This window comes from Gekko japonicus, unplaced genomic scaffold (genome assembly GCF_001447785.1).
Source record: "Gekko japonicus isolate JY-2015 unplaced genomic scaffold, Gekko_japonicus_V1.1 scaffold1746, whole genome shotgun sequence".
Lineage (NCBI taxonomy): Eukaryota > Metazoa > Chordata > Lepidosauria > Squamata > Gekkonidae > Gekko > Gekko japonicus.
In genome coordinates this window covers 41,291-56,828 of record NW_015159767.1, presented here as the reverse complement: position 1 = coordinate 56,828, position 15,538 = coordinate 41,291, and the positions used below count along the sequence as shown (strand labels likewise).

General features: G+C 51.3%; 1 protein-coding gene across 1 annotated transcript in view; it reads right to left on the bottom strand.

The window, feature by feature from the left end:
* LOC107106231 (twisted gastrulation protein homolog 1-B-like) overlaps positions 1–12,383 on the bottom strand; it is a 13,573-nt gene extending 1,190 nt beyond the window's left edge. The window contains exons 1-3 of the mRNA XM_015406350.1: positions 12,240–12,383; positions 8,072–8,171; positions 1,297–1,512 (exon numbers count right to left, since the gene is read on the bottom strand). Coding sequence (XP_015261836.1) covers positions 1,297–1,512; positions 8,072–8,171; positions 12,240–12,356 — 433 coding nt within the window. The 5' untranslated portion in view covers positions 12,357–12,383. The remainder of the gene's footprint in view (positions 1–1,296; positions 1,513–8,071; positions 8,172–12,239) is intronic.
* Between the last annotated feature and the right edge of the window lie 3,155 nt (positions 12,384–15,538).

Here is a 15,538-nt window from a genome sequence, read left to right as displayed (position 1 = left end):
CCCTGTCACCGCATTCCGCCCCAGGGCGGCAGGGGCATGGGGGGGGGGGAGGGAGTGCGCAGTGAAAGGAAAGCGGCAGACACCTTCCAGCCGGTTGAAAAGGCTTCTTGGGGAGAGGAGGAAGAGGCGCGAGAAGCCCCACAGCCGCAGAGGGCTGCAAGCAGGGAGGGGGACAGGCTGGAGCCACGCCAGGCAGGCAGCTGAAGTCAAAGTGCAGCAGGGCACTGAGGTGGGGAAGGTCAGAGATTTCTCTATCTGTTTTTGCTTGGAGTGGCCGTCTAGCAATGGTGCGGCAAGGGAGAGGCGAGGCCAGCGCAGTCCGCGACGCCCTCTGTGAGAGGAGGACCGACTGGCGGCGGCGGCTCACGGAGGCAGCTCCATGTCGGCGACCAGGGAATAAGAGGCGGTGGGGGGAGACACCAATCCCGGCGGGACTGGGGTGGGACTGGGACGCAGGGCCAACGCCGCCTTCCCTCCCTCCCTCCCGGAACACCGGCAGGGAGGACCCGAAACGGAAAGGCAGGCCATGGCTGACCAGAGCACCCCGACCTGTCACCCATGTCCCCTTCCTTCCCCCAGACTGGCTCTTGCTCACTCTCAGACATGGTGGGGAGTTGCAGGTGCAGTTTGGCGCCCCTAAGGGCCGGCCCGTCCTAGGCAAACGCTTAGTTCGCCTAGTGAGTGGGCTGGCCCTGGGTACAAGCTCTCCCTCCTCTGCGAGGACAGATCTGCATGTCCACCCCCCCAATAGCTAGCAATCCAAAACAGTCCAGTGGAGCCTTCTGACACATTTCCGGTGATGCCAGGGGGTGTGGCATATGCAAATAAGTTATGCTAATGAGCTCCTGCACCTCTTTTTCTATGAAACGACCCCTGACTGCTAATATATCTGTTTGAGGAAGTCTCCTGCCCACATTTAGCTGAGGCAGAACTGGCTCATGTTGGGAAGAGAATGGTCTTCCTGACGGCTGAAGAAACGTATGTCATGCACACTCTTGATTTGCACATGTTAATTTCTCATGCACATTTAGTTCCCGGGGTATTATGTGCATCGAGGGTTTTCTGAATTTATTTCCATGTGCTATTTTCACATCTGCTCACCCAGCTCACCCTACCTCTGTGAGTTGGATTCCACATGTTAATTTCTCCTGTGCACCAGGTTCACCCTACATCATGCACATCAAACACTTTCTGAGTTGGATTCCACATGTCAATTTCTCCTGTGCGCCCAGGTCCCCCCACCCCCTGTGCATTGAGCACTTTCCGAATCCCCCAGGATTCTCTCCCGCAGCTCACCTGTGTGTGGCCCTAGCAATAGGTGGCTTGTGTCTGCGTGGTTCTGCCGCAGTTCCTCTTCCACCGGCAGGGTCAGGATGCTCCAGCCCACAGGGGGGTCGTTGTCAGAGATCGCCATGAGGGCCCGAAAGAGGGAGGGGACGGGGGACACCAGGTTGTGCATGGAGCTTCTCTGGGCCGAGCGAGGGGCTGACGCCGGGCGTTCGTCACAGAGCCCTGGGTGGGGGGAAAAGAGAGAAAAAGGCCTTCCTGAAGCTTCAGCCATGGACCAGGTTACTCTTGTTGGATGAGAGCGGATAGGGCCAAGGTTCACTCCACCCCAGCCACGGGCAACATGTCAGATTTTGGGTGGAACGAGGGATTCTCTGTACAAAATTATTTTATGAATACCTATTGTGATTGCTGTCCTGACCTGAATGGCCCAGGCTAGCCCGATCCCATCAGATCTCAGAAGCTCAGCAGGGCTGGCCCTGGTTGGTCCTTGGACGGGAGACCACCAAGGAAGTCCAGGGTTGCTATGCAGAGGCAGGCAATGTCCAACCACCTCTGTTCTTCTCTTGCCTTGACCTGGATGGCCCAGGCTAGCCTGATCTCATCAGATCTCAGAAGCTCAGCAGGGCTGGCCCTGGTTGGTCCTTGGACAGGAGACCACCAAGGAAGTCCAAGGTTGCTACGCAGAGGCAGGCAATGGCCAACCACCTCTGTTCATCTCTTGCCTTGACCTGGATGGCTGAGGCTAGCCCGATCCCATCAAATCTCAGAAGCTCAGCAGGGTTGGCCCTGGTTGGTCCTTGGACGGGAGACCACCAAGGAAGTCCGGGGTTGCTACGCAGAGGCAGGCAACGGCCAACCACCTCTGTTCATCTCTTGCCTTGACCTGGATGGCCCAGGCTAGCCCTATCCCATCAGATCTCAGAAGCTAAGCTGTGTTGGCCCTGGTTAGTCCTTGGCTGGGAGACCACCAAGGAAGTCCGGGGTTGCTACGCAGTCCTGTGAGCAAAGATTCTACTTTGTGAGCTCCTGGCACTAAAGTTGTGAGCCAGTGATTTGGCTCCTGCCTAAATTAATTTGCTCCGGATCCCTTCTTCCTGGGCTAAGACTAAAATGTGTGAGCTGGAGGCTAAAAAAACGGTGCGCTAGCTCACACTAACTCAGCTTAGAGGGAACACTGGTCTCCCATCCGAATACTAACCCGGGCTGACCCCACTTAGCTTTCGAGATCTGAGGAGACCGGGCTAGCCTGGGGGTCACCATAACTCAGAACTTGACAGCCGCTTTCACCATCGGCCTTATAATTGTTTTTAAAGGTTTCATAACTTAACGTCAGAACATCATTAACTCATTGCCAGTCGTGGGCGGCTGCTGTTCCGAGTGGAGAGATTTATGCCTTTGGCGTGCCTGGACTCAGTTCACAGCTGCCTTCCCACTTTGCAAAGCCAGCGCGTAGGCATCTCATGCCGACTGTGGGGCGGAGAGAGACTGGACTGTCGCCCACTTCATCAGATGCCTGAAGCGCGTCCTCAGCTGACACAGAAACATATCTTGGCGGAAAGAGAGGAAACGGTGACAAGTGGAATCGAAGCGCGACGGAATGCGAGGGGTCCAGTCTCTGACCTTTCTCTGCCAGATGAGCCCAGTGCCCATTTCCAAGAGTGCAAATAGATCGATGATAACCCATTCTTCCTAGATAGGCTTTGCTAATAGAGTCCCTGTGGTACGCGGAGAGTCATAAGAACATAAGAGACACCAATGTTGGATCAGGCCAAAGGCCCATCCAGTCCAACACTCTGTGTCTCACAGTGGCCAGAAATACCAGTGCCATCAGGAGGTCCACCAGTGGGGCCAGGACATTAGAAGCCCATCATCTGTATTGAGAGGCCTAATGAAATACTCCCCTAATCTGGATATCCAAGGCTTTTTTTTTGTTCAGTCGCACAATCGAGTCCGACTCTTTGAGACCCCATGGACCAGCTCCCGCCAGGCCTTCCAGTCTTCCGCCGTCCTCTGAAGTTTGCTCAACTTCACGTTCGTTGCATCGATGACACTGTCCAACCATCTCATCCTTTGCCGTCCCCGTCTTCTTTGACCTTCAATCTTCCCCGGCATCAGGGTCGTCTTCTCCAGGGAGTGCTCCCTTCTCATTGGGTGGCCAAAGTATTTGAGCTTCAGTTTCATTATCTGGCCTTCCAGGGAACAGTCAGGGTGGATTTCCTTTAGGATTGACTGATTTGCTCTTCTTGCAGTCCGGGGGACTCTCAAGAGTCTTCTCCAGCAGCCTGCTCTTCTCACAAGGTAAGCAGGGTCAGCCCTGGTCAGTACTTGGAGGGGAGACCACCGAGGAAGTCCAGGGTCGCCACACAGTAGCAGGCAATGGCAGACCACCTCTGTTCATCTCTTGCCTTGAAAACCCAATGGGGTCGCCGTAAGTTGTCTGCGGCTTAATGGCAGGTTCCACCACCCTCTGCCCTGACTTTGATAGGCCCGGCGAGCCCGATCTCATCAGATCTCAAAAGTCATGAGAAATCGGATGCACCCCTGGAAAGGGAAAACAGAGATACTAAAAACCACCCACAACCGCCTCTTGGTATGCCACAGTCTGGGATTACTTCTTACTAGAGAAATGTATGGGAACTGTACACTCCAATCAGTGTTCCCTCCAGAGGTTATTTCGGGGGGGATCGCAGGGGATCGACTCCCGCCGGCCTGGACCGTTGGGGGCGGGGTGTGTGGCCTTATGACACACTTCCGGTGATGTCAGGGTGTGTGGCCTTACGACACACTTCCGGTGATGTCAGGGTGTGTGGCTTATGCTAACGAGTTATGCTAATGAGTTCCCCTAGCTCTTTTTCTACGAAACGACCCCTGGTTCCCTCTAAGCTGAGTTAGTGTGAGCTAGCTCACAGTTCTTTAGCCTCTGGCTCACAGGTTTTTGCCTTAGCTCGGGAAGGAGGGCTCCTGAGCAAGCTAGTTCATGCAGTCGCCAAACTGCTCACTCACAGCTTTAATGCCAGGAGCTCACAAAGTGGAATTTTTGCTCACAAGGTTCCGCAGCTTAGAGGGAACATTGCGACTCCATTGGGAAAATTGTCACTTTTTTTTTTAGAGAGAAAAGACCTGTTGATATAAAGTTAAAAAGCAGTGACCATTCCTTTCATAGTCAAAGATCAGTACTTAGTCAGCTCAGTCCTTTTCTTTAAATTGCCTCCCGAAAAAAAAAATCTATGTATTTAGCACTACTCAATAGTATAAGGGCACGTTAAAATGTATTATTAAACTGGGGGTTTTTTTAGAATGCTATTCTTCATGTAGCACGCCAAGTTGACAATGTTTGTATTGCTCTGTAAAACATTTGAAAACTTTAATAAAGGTAAAGGTTCCCTTGCTCGAAAGCCAGTCGAGTCCGACTCTAGGGTTGCGGTGCTCATCTCCGTTTCCAAGCCGAAGAGCCAGCGCTGTCCGAAGACGTTTCCGTGGTCATGTGGCCGGCATGACTAACCACCAAGGCGCACGGAACGCTTTTACCTTCCCACCGAAGTGGTACCTATTTATCTACTTGCAATTTCTTGCTTTCGAACTGCTAGATACAAATACAAATAGTTAAAAAAAGAAAAAAGAGGAAGAGAAATCTGCCCTACAAATACAAATAGTTAAAAAAAGAAAAAAACAGAGGAAGAGAAATCTGCCCGGAATGATCCACTATGTCCCCTTAAACCACTCCCCTATGAGCCCCCGCCCAGAGGGCCAGATGGAAATTGCCCTGAACCTGGATCATCTGCAATCTAATACATCAAGCATAGAGAAGGGGGACCAATGTCAAATAACAGCTGACCTTCCAGGAAGGAATGAGCAAATGATCTGTAAAGCTCGGACAATCCCTCACCAGGTACTGATAACAACTTCAATGAGCAACAAGAGGGAAGAGGACCCAACGGTTAATAATTGTACAAAGGAACATTAAGCACCAACGTTCCCCCAGGAGTGAGCAATCTGTTCCTGCTCATACACTTAAAAATGGATGTATAATCCGGGACCCAATGGGTGACTTAGAAACAATTATGATGGAAGACTGACAATTAAAGACGTGAGATACACCCAAAGCGATGAACATCTTAGCTTGGAACGTAGCAGGCTGGATTAGATGCTTTGCTTTGCCCTCAGATACGCCTTTTTTCCGGCAAAACCATGAGGTTTTATACTCCAGGAAACTTGGTCTGCAGCTCCTCTTGAATTAGATGGCTACTATTCATATGCGGGTAAGGCCATCCCAGGTTGGGGCCCAGGAAGACTAAAAGGGCCCCCGGGCATTCTTATCTCCCCTTGGATCAGTGAGCAATGGCTGTCATTATGACTTGGACTGGGGGCAGTCTTTTGATTATCAATTCCTATCTCCCACCAACTAACAAAAAACTTGAGATAGAAGAACTCAAAAGCTAAGCAAGGTCAGCCCAGATTAGTACTTGGAGACCGGTGAGGAAGTCCAGGATTGCTACGCCGAGGCAGGCAGTGGCAAACCCACCTCTCTTTGCCTCTTGCCTCGAAAACCTGATGGGGTCGTCATAAGTCGGCTGCAACTTGACTGGACTTTCCGCCACCACCAGTGGAATACCATCCAGCTCGCTGATGGGTTACAGCCACCACGTTCGTGCCGGAGTTTCCCTCTGTGCCTTTTTTCTTTCTTTTCTGTGTAGAATGGTGGCTTTCAGGTCAGCAGCAGGCACGGAAAGTCGTCATTCTATAGCGAAAGTACTTTCAAGGGGAGACTGTAGCTGAATGGACATATCGGGCCACCATAAAGACGGTAGATCCACGCCACAGGTTTGGTGCCGGTGAAGCATTCCTGGGAGGATTGTGTGCTGCTCCGCATCTGTCTCTGCTCCTCTGAACAGACACTGTGCTCTTGCACGGAAAGGTCACAAACTCTTTCACTTCATAGCTTTGAGAGCCATTCCCCCCCCTCAATGCGTATTTATACCAGCGTGATATCTAATAGTCAACACGGCCCTATCTGTGGATACTTAAATCTACAGATTGGGGCCACAGTGAGAGAAGGGAGATTTTCCTCCAAAGTTGGGGGGGATGCCCAGGTTTGCAGAACAACCCCAAGCCTTGAAAAGACACCCCCCACCCCAAAAGAATTACAACTCAGTGTGCCGACAACTGCCTCTGAACCGACACCATAGGTGGGCGAGGAAGAGAACCAGGGGAGGGACAGAACAGCCAGGCACAGAGGCCAGAGGTCCATCAGGGGCTATTAGCCACAAGGTATAGATAGGAACTCTCGGTCTGGGGCAAGGGATGCACTGTATTCTTGGTGCTTGGGGGGGCAACAGGGGGAGGGCTTCTAGTGTCCTGGGCCCCACTGCTGGACCTCCTGATGGCCCCTGGTATTTTTGGCCACTGAGTGACACAGAATGTCGGCCTGGATGGGCCATTGGCCTGATCCAACATTGGCTCCTCTTCTGTTCTTATGTAGGCGCCTCCACTGCCAGTCTCCCCACCTGCCGCCAAACTGCCTCCACGTGAGGCAGAGGTGCCGGAGGCAGACGGCTGCAGCCTCTCATCCTCCGCCTACCACCAAACCACCTCCCTTCACCTCAAGGAGATGGGCAAGGAGAAGGGAGCCTTCGCTGCAGACCGCAACATTCCCCCTCTGCCACTGAGCCACTGCCACAGTAGCTGCCGCCCTCACCACAATGTGAGCCAAACAGCTGAGTGGAGAAAAAGAGTGGTGGGGGGCAGGCAGATGTGCAGCCGGAGCCTTCCTGGGGGGGGGACAGCCAGGCAGGCACAGAGGCCAGGAGGGGAAGGGGGAATGAGCCAAATCCCCCCAACCCGAGAATCTCACAGGTTCCTTCTTGTGTGTGTGAATATACCTATATATATTCCTTCTTGTGTGTGTATATACATATTTGTGATCAGGGGTCAGTTCCTGCGGGAGCACACAGGAGCAGAGCTCCGGCAGTAAGGAGCCCAGGGGGCGGGCACATGCAACAAGCCCCGCCCCTGCTCTCAGCAGCCCTCAGTCGGGCCACAAGGAGCAAGAAGCAGCCAGGTAAGTTGCAGAGGCCCCCCCCATCCCGCCTTCAGGTACAAGCTCTCCCTCCTCTGTGAAGGCAGATCTGTGCATTCCCCCTCCCCATAGCTAGCCAAAACAGTCCAGTGGCACCTTTAAGACCAAGTTTTATTCAGGTACAAGCTCTCCCTCCTCTGCGAGGACAGATCTGCACGTCCCCCCCCCCAGTAGCTAGCAATCCAAAACAGTCCAGTGGAGCCTGAGTGGTGAGTGTTGCCTTCTGACACACTTCCGGTTATGTCAGGGGGTGTGGCATATGCAAATAAGTTATGCTAATGAGCTCCTGCACCTCTTTTTCTACTAAATGACCCCTGTTTGTGATACAAGGATACACTTCATGCATCATATGAAGTGCAGATCTCTGGTTCATAAAAGTTCCTGCCACACAAAATCTGTTTGTCTCTTAAGGTGCTACCAGACACTTCTGTGTCTGCTGTAACAGGAAGGTGGCCACTGCTCCGGCGACTAGATGAGGCTTCTCCTCAGAAAGGGGCTCAGGACCGATTGGCTAGTGTTCTGCGAGGACAGGCAAAATATTTCAGCCACCTTCGTCGTTTGGAAGTCCATAACCCATTTCGATCATCAAATAATATAGGAGAAAAAGACATGCTCTCCCCCCCCCTGCCGCCCCCATAAATCATAGCATTCTAGTGATGAATGACTGGGCTTCTGATCCCCCCCCCCGCTGCAGAGTTCACTCACCCACACATTCGCAGCAGGATTCCCACAAGTTCCCCAGGCAAAAGGCACACTCCTGACAGCACGGGCAGCCAGCGTGGTTCGCCTCGCACTGGCACACTTCCTGCCAAGAGATGCCAAGCGGGATGTCACAACTTTTAACTCTTTATCGAGTGTGTTTTAATCCCACCCTTTCCCCAAGGAGCACAGGGCACCAAATGTGGTTTTAAGTCTCAGAAACAACCCGGTGAGGTTCGCCAGGCTGAGACACCATGAGTGGCCCAGGGTCACCCAGCATGCTTGATAGTAGGGGGGCTGGGTTTAAACCCGGATCCTGCTAGGTCCAAGAGCAACACTCATACCACTGCGTTTCACTGGTTCTCCCTTTAGAGCAGCTATACCTGCCGGGGTTTTCACCTTGGAAAAGGTCCCAGGTTGTCCCAAAGAAACAAACCCTCCTCTGGCTTCTACCATCTGCATCTTGAGTCTCAAGGGGAACCTTGCTAAATCTGTAGGCTCTTCAGTTTGCAAGTCCTGGTTCCTGCCTTCTGAAAGGGGGGCTGATCTGGCCCACCTATTTCAATACTGTGTTTCAGGGGAGTGCGCAGAGAAAAATACGTTCACTCAGGGCTATTTTTAGGCAGGAACACACAGGAACGGAGTTCCGGCTGGCTTCCGAGCCTGTCCCTCCCCTCCCTCGCCAAAAGCCCTGCTGTTGCAGTATTTGAGCTTCTCTTGCATTTCCGAATTCTGCCACTAGATGACTCTGCTGTGCTTCCCCACTAACTGGTCACTGCAATGCCTTGCTTCTCAACAGTGGCTGACGGAGACCTCTGATTTGAGAAAGGACTGAGCTTGGGGTCCCGTTTAGCTGTGGAACGTTTGCCGCATGCAGTCCCCTTTCCCCTCATTTTGAGGCTTGGTTTCCGTGTACTAAGCAGGCAGAAGAAGCAGGGGTGTGGCCTAACATGCTAATGAGTTTCTGATGTTAGGTGTGGCCTATTATGCTAATGAGTTCCTGCTGGGCTTTTTCTATTAAAAAAAAGCCCTGCGTTCACTAAATAATCAAATACTCTGGTGGGCCCAAAGTGACCACTTCACCAGGTGCAGATGCCAGCCGGTTTCTGGGCATGTGTCACTGCTCTCACTTTTAGATCTGAGTCCAGGAGCACCTTTGAGACCCGACAAGCGTTTTGGGGTGTAAGCTTCTGAGAGTCAACGTTCCCTTCTTTAGACTTCCCTTTCTGTCTGACCAAGGAAGCTTTGATTCCTGAACGCTTCCACCCTGAAACTCTTGCTGGTCTCTTAAGGTGCGAATGGACTCAAATCGAACAGTTCTACTAAAAACCAACATGGCCACCCTCTGAACCTCCTCTCACTTAGGCTCCCCTGGGGGATAGTTCATTCTGCCTGGGGTGTGATGGGATCATTCAGTTGCTCTCAGCACAGAGAGGCAATTGGGATTATCCTTCAAAGGAGCCTGCCCCGTGCATCCCTGCATGAGTCACTGCTACAAGAGAAAAAGCAGCGGCACAGCAATATGTGTAAACAAGGGGGGAAATGCACGTCCCCAAATTCAACCACCCAAACCCCAATGATTTATTTATTATTAAATTTATACCCCACCCTCCCCACAAAGGGCTCAGGGCGGCTATAACATACACATTACTCAGAACAAGTTTTCCTATGACACAATTAAATAGACAGAAATTCACAGGTAAAGTTTTTTTCCATAAACATCTTTGTAATAATTACATTCAAAAAAAGTCCTTGAACTGTAGGATGTGATCGTGTCTCTGCCAGCCGACTTGACGGACCCCCGGTTATAAATCCGTTTCAATAACTTTTTCAAGAATCATGCTGGATGCAACATTTTATAGATCCGTGTAAACATCCACAGAGTATATTCCGTTACAGCAATCCTCAGTGATTCCCAATGGAAAATCAATCATTTCTTGGAACCTCCCTTCAAAAGTCTGAAGCATGTCTCCACTGTACCATTTTCATGAATGGCAGAGACACAATCACATCCTACAGTTCAAGGACTTTTTTGAATTTGATTATTACAAAGATGTTTATGGGGGGAAAACTTTCCCTGTGAATTTCTACCTGTCTATTTAATTGTGTCATAGGAAAATTTGTTCTGAGCAATGTATATGTTATAGCTATAAAATCTATAAGTCATTGATTTTTTGGTGGTTGAATTTGGGCTAGGCTTCCCAAGTTCCCCCGGGGGGCGGGGAAAACCCCGCCCCAGAGGCCCATTCCCCGGCGGCGCTGGATCGGGCCCCGGGGGGGACTCCTCCCTGACGTGCGCGTCACCTGGAAGTGACGCAACCACGCCGGGAACGCTGGGGGAGGGGCCACGGCCATCCGAGGGAAAACTCTATGGTTTTCCCTTGTATGGCCGTGGCCCCGCCCCAGCGTGGCTGGCGTCGTCAGGTCACTTTCAGGTGATGTGCATGCAGCGCGCGCGCACCAGACACCAACCGGGAGCCCCCCACTCCCAGCGAAGATCGACTTGGCAACCCTAATTTGGGCACATGCATTTTTTTCTTGAGTTACTGCTACGGGCATATCTATGCGCGCAGTCAGGTTGCATGCCCAGAGTAATGGCTCACAGAGATACATGGGCCATTTCCACATGGGCTGTTAGCCCTTTGTTTAATCCTGTTGGGAAGCGGACACCCACCCCCCACGCTACCCCTGTGGTGCATTCATACACCTCTCCGGGTTTCCACCGCTTTTCTCCAACGTTTCTCAAACCTGCTTTGCGTTGATGTTTTGGGAAAGATTGCAGCAAAGCCTAGAGGACTGCAGTGGGGGGTGGGAAAGCTGGGATTTCCCCAGCCCCATAGCAGCCACTTCCTTCCCCTAGGGAGACCAGGAGACTTTTCCTAAAAAGTGGCAACTGAATATCATTATAGTCATATCATGTTATAAGAACGTGTGCAACAGATTTTCTGAACTCCTAGTTTTCTTTTCTTTTTTTTAAGTAAGTCTAGCCCATGGGTGTAAAACATGCGGCCCAGGGGCCGGAACTGGCTCGTCCAGAGCTTTTATCTGGCCTGCGAGCAACTGGTGTGAGAGAGGAAAGTCAGGAGGCTGCTCGGTGGGGGGAGGGGAGTGGGCACGTGGGCACACATGGTGAGGTCTGTGTGGTCGAATCTGTCAAGAAATGAAAGGAAATGGCTAGGGGGCAGGTATGGTATCCCTTGGGAGGGAAACCTAGTCTTGCATATAAAATACATTTACTGGGGCTTTTGTGGATTCCCCACTAAATCAATTGCTTTCACTCCTAGGAATCAATTGCTTCCGTTTCTATTTCGATAACGATAAAATATTATCATTAACTGGGTTTGCCCGTGTCATTTATAAACTTTATATCTCCAGTACCTGGTGTTACATTTTATGGTGGACAATGTTCTCTCTAAGCTGTGGAGTCTTGTGAGCAAAAATTTTACTTTGTGAGCGACTGGCATTAAAGTTGTGAGCGAGCTATCAGTTGGCTCTGGAGCCATCCTTCCTGAGCAAAAACAAAAATGTGTGAGCTGGAGGCTAAAAAATTGTGAGCTAGCTCACACTAACTCAGCTTAGAGGGAACACTGGACATGGCCCTTCCCAACAAAATAGCTTTTATGTCAGATCTGGCCCTCGTAACAAAGAAGTCTGATACCTCTGGTCCAGCCCCTTTCTTTGAGGAGATATAAAGGGAAAGGCATACATCTGCAACAAAAGGGGCTAGAGACTTATATTGTTAAAAACGTAACCTGGGGATCTGGTGAATCTGATACACAGATTGTCATAACATTATGTTGATATAACAATACTCAGTTGATAATTTAGAAAAATAACTGAAAGAAACCCTGGCAGCCCAGAGAACAAGAGATGGCGGCTGCTGGAGGACTGGGACAGGGAACTGCAGAGCCCATTGACAATGCACTGTATCGACACTTGCAGCAGCAACAGGGAACCCACACAAGCCTGTCCCCGTGTGGAAGCCACCCTGGAGAGGGGACCCAAAAAAATATCCCGGGCTCTAAAAACCAGTCCTTTGGGGTACCAGTTAGTGAGGCGGGCCTCCCATTTGAACTCAGAACAGAAGAGAGCTCCGGGCAGCCACAAGAAGGGGCAACGTCATCCTGGTTTGAAGGTCTAAGCCCCGAAGGGCACATCCTCCCTAAGATCTCACCTGCAACAGGCACTTACTGACGTCACTGGCACAGAGAGCCTTGTTGCATCCGTCAGCAGGGGAGGCCACGGCCCACGTCGCTGCCGCCACCAAGAACAAGGCCAGTCCGCGAGGCATCCCGGTGGCGTCGTCGGGGGTGGACCCCACTGGAAGAGGAATGGAAAGCAAAAGGGGGTCACGTGAGCACAGAAAAGCAAGGGGCGTCTGCAGGGGCGGATTAGCCATGAAGCAGACTAAGCATGTGCTTAGGGCACCAGGGTGAAAGGGGGCACCACAAAGTTGGGAAAAGTGTGAACTTTATGTAGCCCAAGCTTGGCTTAGTTTGTACAGTCTGTTGTGTGTTATCCTATGAATACATTTTTGTATTGCTGCAACCTGCACTGTATATCTGGTCAGACAGGTCAACAACTGAAATGGACTGGGGGTCAGTGTGGAAAGGAGGGGGGGGGCACCAAGATTGGTCAGTGCTTAGGGCACCAGTGAGCCTTAATCTGCCCCTGTGCGTCTGGGGGTGCACGCTCAGCATCTCTCAGCACTGATCTGTTGCCTGTCCCACCCCCCACCCCCCATTGACTTGCCTATTGGCCCAGTTCTAGGGTTGCTGGCTCCAGGTTGGGAAATGCCTGGAGATTAGGGTGTGTCATCTGAAATATAAGACCTTCTGCCCTTCCGTTACGGCAGAATACAGCTTTGGAAAGGCACTCAGCCCTGTATCCCCTGTTTCAATGCATTAAACAGATATTCATCTAACTCGTCGGACTCCGATTGTGTGTTTCCAATTCGGCATGGGAGCATGCAGGCACAGATTTGTGTATCAGAACCTAGGGTGTGGGGTCTCAGCATGGTCCAGTGCCATAGAGGCCACCCTCCAAAGCAGCCATTTCCTCCAGGGGAACCGCTCTCTTTCATCTGGAGATGATGCAATGCTCCCTCTAAGCTGTGGAGTCTTGTGAGCAGAAATTCTACTTTGTGAGCTACTGGCACTAAAAGTTGTGAGCGGTCGATTTGGCTACTGCATAAATGAGTCTGCCTTCGAGCCGTCTTTCCCGAGCTAAGACAAAAAAGTGTGAGCCGGAGGCTCAAAAACTGTGAGCTAGCTCACACTCACTCAGCTTAGAGGGAACACCGGAGATGAGTTGTCATTCCCAGAGATGGTCAAGGATGCACCTGAGGGCTGGTAATCCTAGCCTACACATACCCCTTGGTAGTCAGTTGGGGCCTAAGAGGAGAAGTGGGCCCATTAATTCACCAGTGCCTTGTTTGGTCCTTTGGAAAAAATCTTTGCTGACCCTGGGCCGCCAGGTGCTGCAGTTACCCACACTTTGATTCCTTGGAAAGTGTGAAAAGTTTCCTTCCTTCCCTCTCTTCGTCTCCCAAAATCTGTCCTTTTTTTCATGCTTCTTTTCTCCTCTTTTTCCTGTTTCCCACCCCTCCTATTTGAACCAATATGACAGGGGTGGCCAAACTGTGGCTCGGGAGAGAGCCAGTTTGGTGTATTAGTTAAGCGTGCGGACTCTAATCTGGGAGAACTGGGTTTGATTCCCCACTCCTCCACTTGCACCTGGCTGGATGACCTTGGGCAAGCCGTAGTTCTGATAAGAGCTGTCCTTGAAAAAGAGCCGTTTCTGTCAAGAGCTCTGTCAGCCCCACTTTCCTCACAGGGTGTCTTTTGTGGGGAGGGGAAGGGAAAGGAGATTGTAAGCCGCTCTGAGATTCCCTTGGGCAGTGAAGGGCGGGGTATGAATCCAATCTCTTCTCTTCTTCTTCTTCTTCACACATATTGTGTGGCTCCCGGCAGGATGGCTGGGGAAGCGAAGGGGAAGCATACCTCCCTGATCAGTCTTCCCTTTCCCAACCAGCGTTCCCCTCCCTGGGTATACTTGACATGGGGGGGGGGGCAGAGAAAGAAACTTTAAATTATTTCTTTTCGTCTTTTTCTCTCTCTCTTCCTCCCCCCCATCTATTTGCTTTTTTAATTTTATTTATTTATTTATTTCCGCATGGGCTTTTTGTTTCTGTTCCTCTCTCTCTCTTTACCTCTTTCATTCTTTCTTTCTACCTCTCTCTCTTAAGACAAATAAATATCATTGGACAAATAAATATAATCATCAATGCCTGTTTTACCCGTTTTGTTTTTATTTTCGGCAGTCTCGTTTCGTGTCAATAAAAAGCAAATTTGCATATCTCCCAATAAAAAACTGTGTGTGTAATATTAGTTTACGACTTGTGGCTCTCAAACACCTGACCTTTGTTTCTATGTGGCTCTTACATTCAGCGAGTTTGGCCACCCCTGCAATGTGGGCGAGAGGACAGGTGGCTCCAGCCAGCCCCTCCCCACCTTCAGAAGTAAGTTGCTAGGTACAGAGGGAGTTCTTTTAATCCTCATTCATAGGGGTACTTCCTGGGGATGCAAAGCAGCTATTCCAGGTTCAACTGGGAGATTAGGGTTGCCAACTCCAAGTGGGGAAATTCCTGGAGATGTGGGTGTAGAACCTAGGGGAACAGATTTGCCAGGTCCACCCCGGCCACCAGTGGGGGATAGGGTGGTGTAGGGTTGCCAAATCCAGGTTGGGACACTCCTGGAGATTTGGGGGTGGAGCCTGGGGAGGCCAGGGACCTCTGTAGAGTACAGTGCCATAGAACCCACTCTCCAAAGCATCCATTTCCGCCAGGGGAACTGATCTCTGCAGTCTGGAGATGAGCTGTAATTCCAGGGGATCTCCAGGCCCCACCTGGAGGTTGGCATCCCTAGGGAAGGGACCTCGATGCTGTATAATGCCATAGAGAAGAAGAGGAGATTGGATGTATACACTGCCCTTCACTACCCGGAGGAGTCTCAGAGCAGTTTACAATCCCTTTCCCTCCCCCTCCCCACAACAGACACCCTGTGAGGTAGGTGGGGCTGAGAGAGCTCTTTCTAGGACGGCTCCTGAGAGAACAGCTCTGAGAGAACTTGTGACTGACCCAAGGTCATACCAGCAGCTGCATGTTGGAGGAGCGGGGAATCAAACCCCGGCTTCTTAACTACTTCACCAACCTGGCTCTCCAACCTGGCTCGGGTCCACCTTCCAAAGCTTCCATTTTCTGCAGGGGCACTGATCCAGAGATCAGTTGTGATTTCGGGAGGTCTTCAGGCCCCCACCGGGAGGTTGGCAACTCTAACTGGAACAAAAGGCAGGGGAGGGACGTGGGTGGCCCTTCCAGCCGATCCCCAGAGCATTATGTAAGGGGGAGAGGTGTAATCCCCCCCCCCCCGCGCAGAAGGTCCTGGCTGGGACTTAGAAACAGAAGGGGGACCA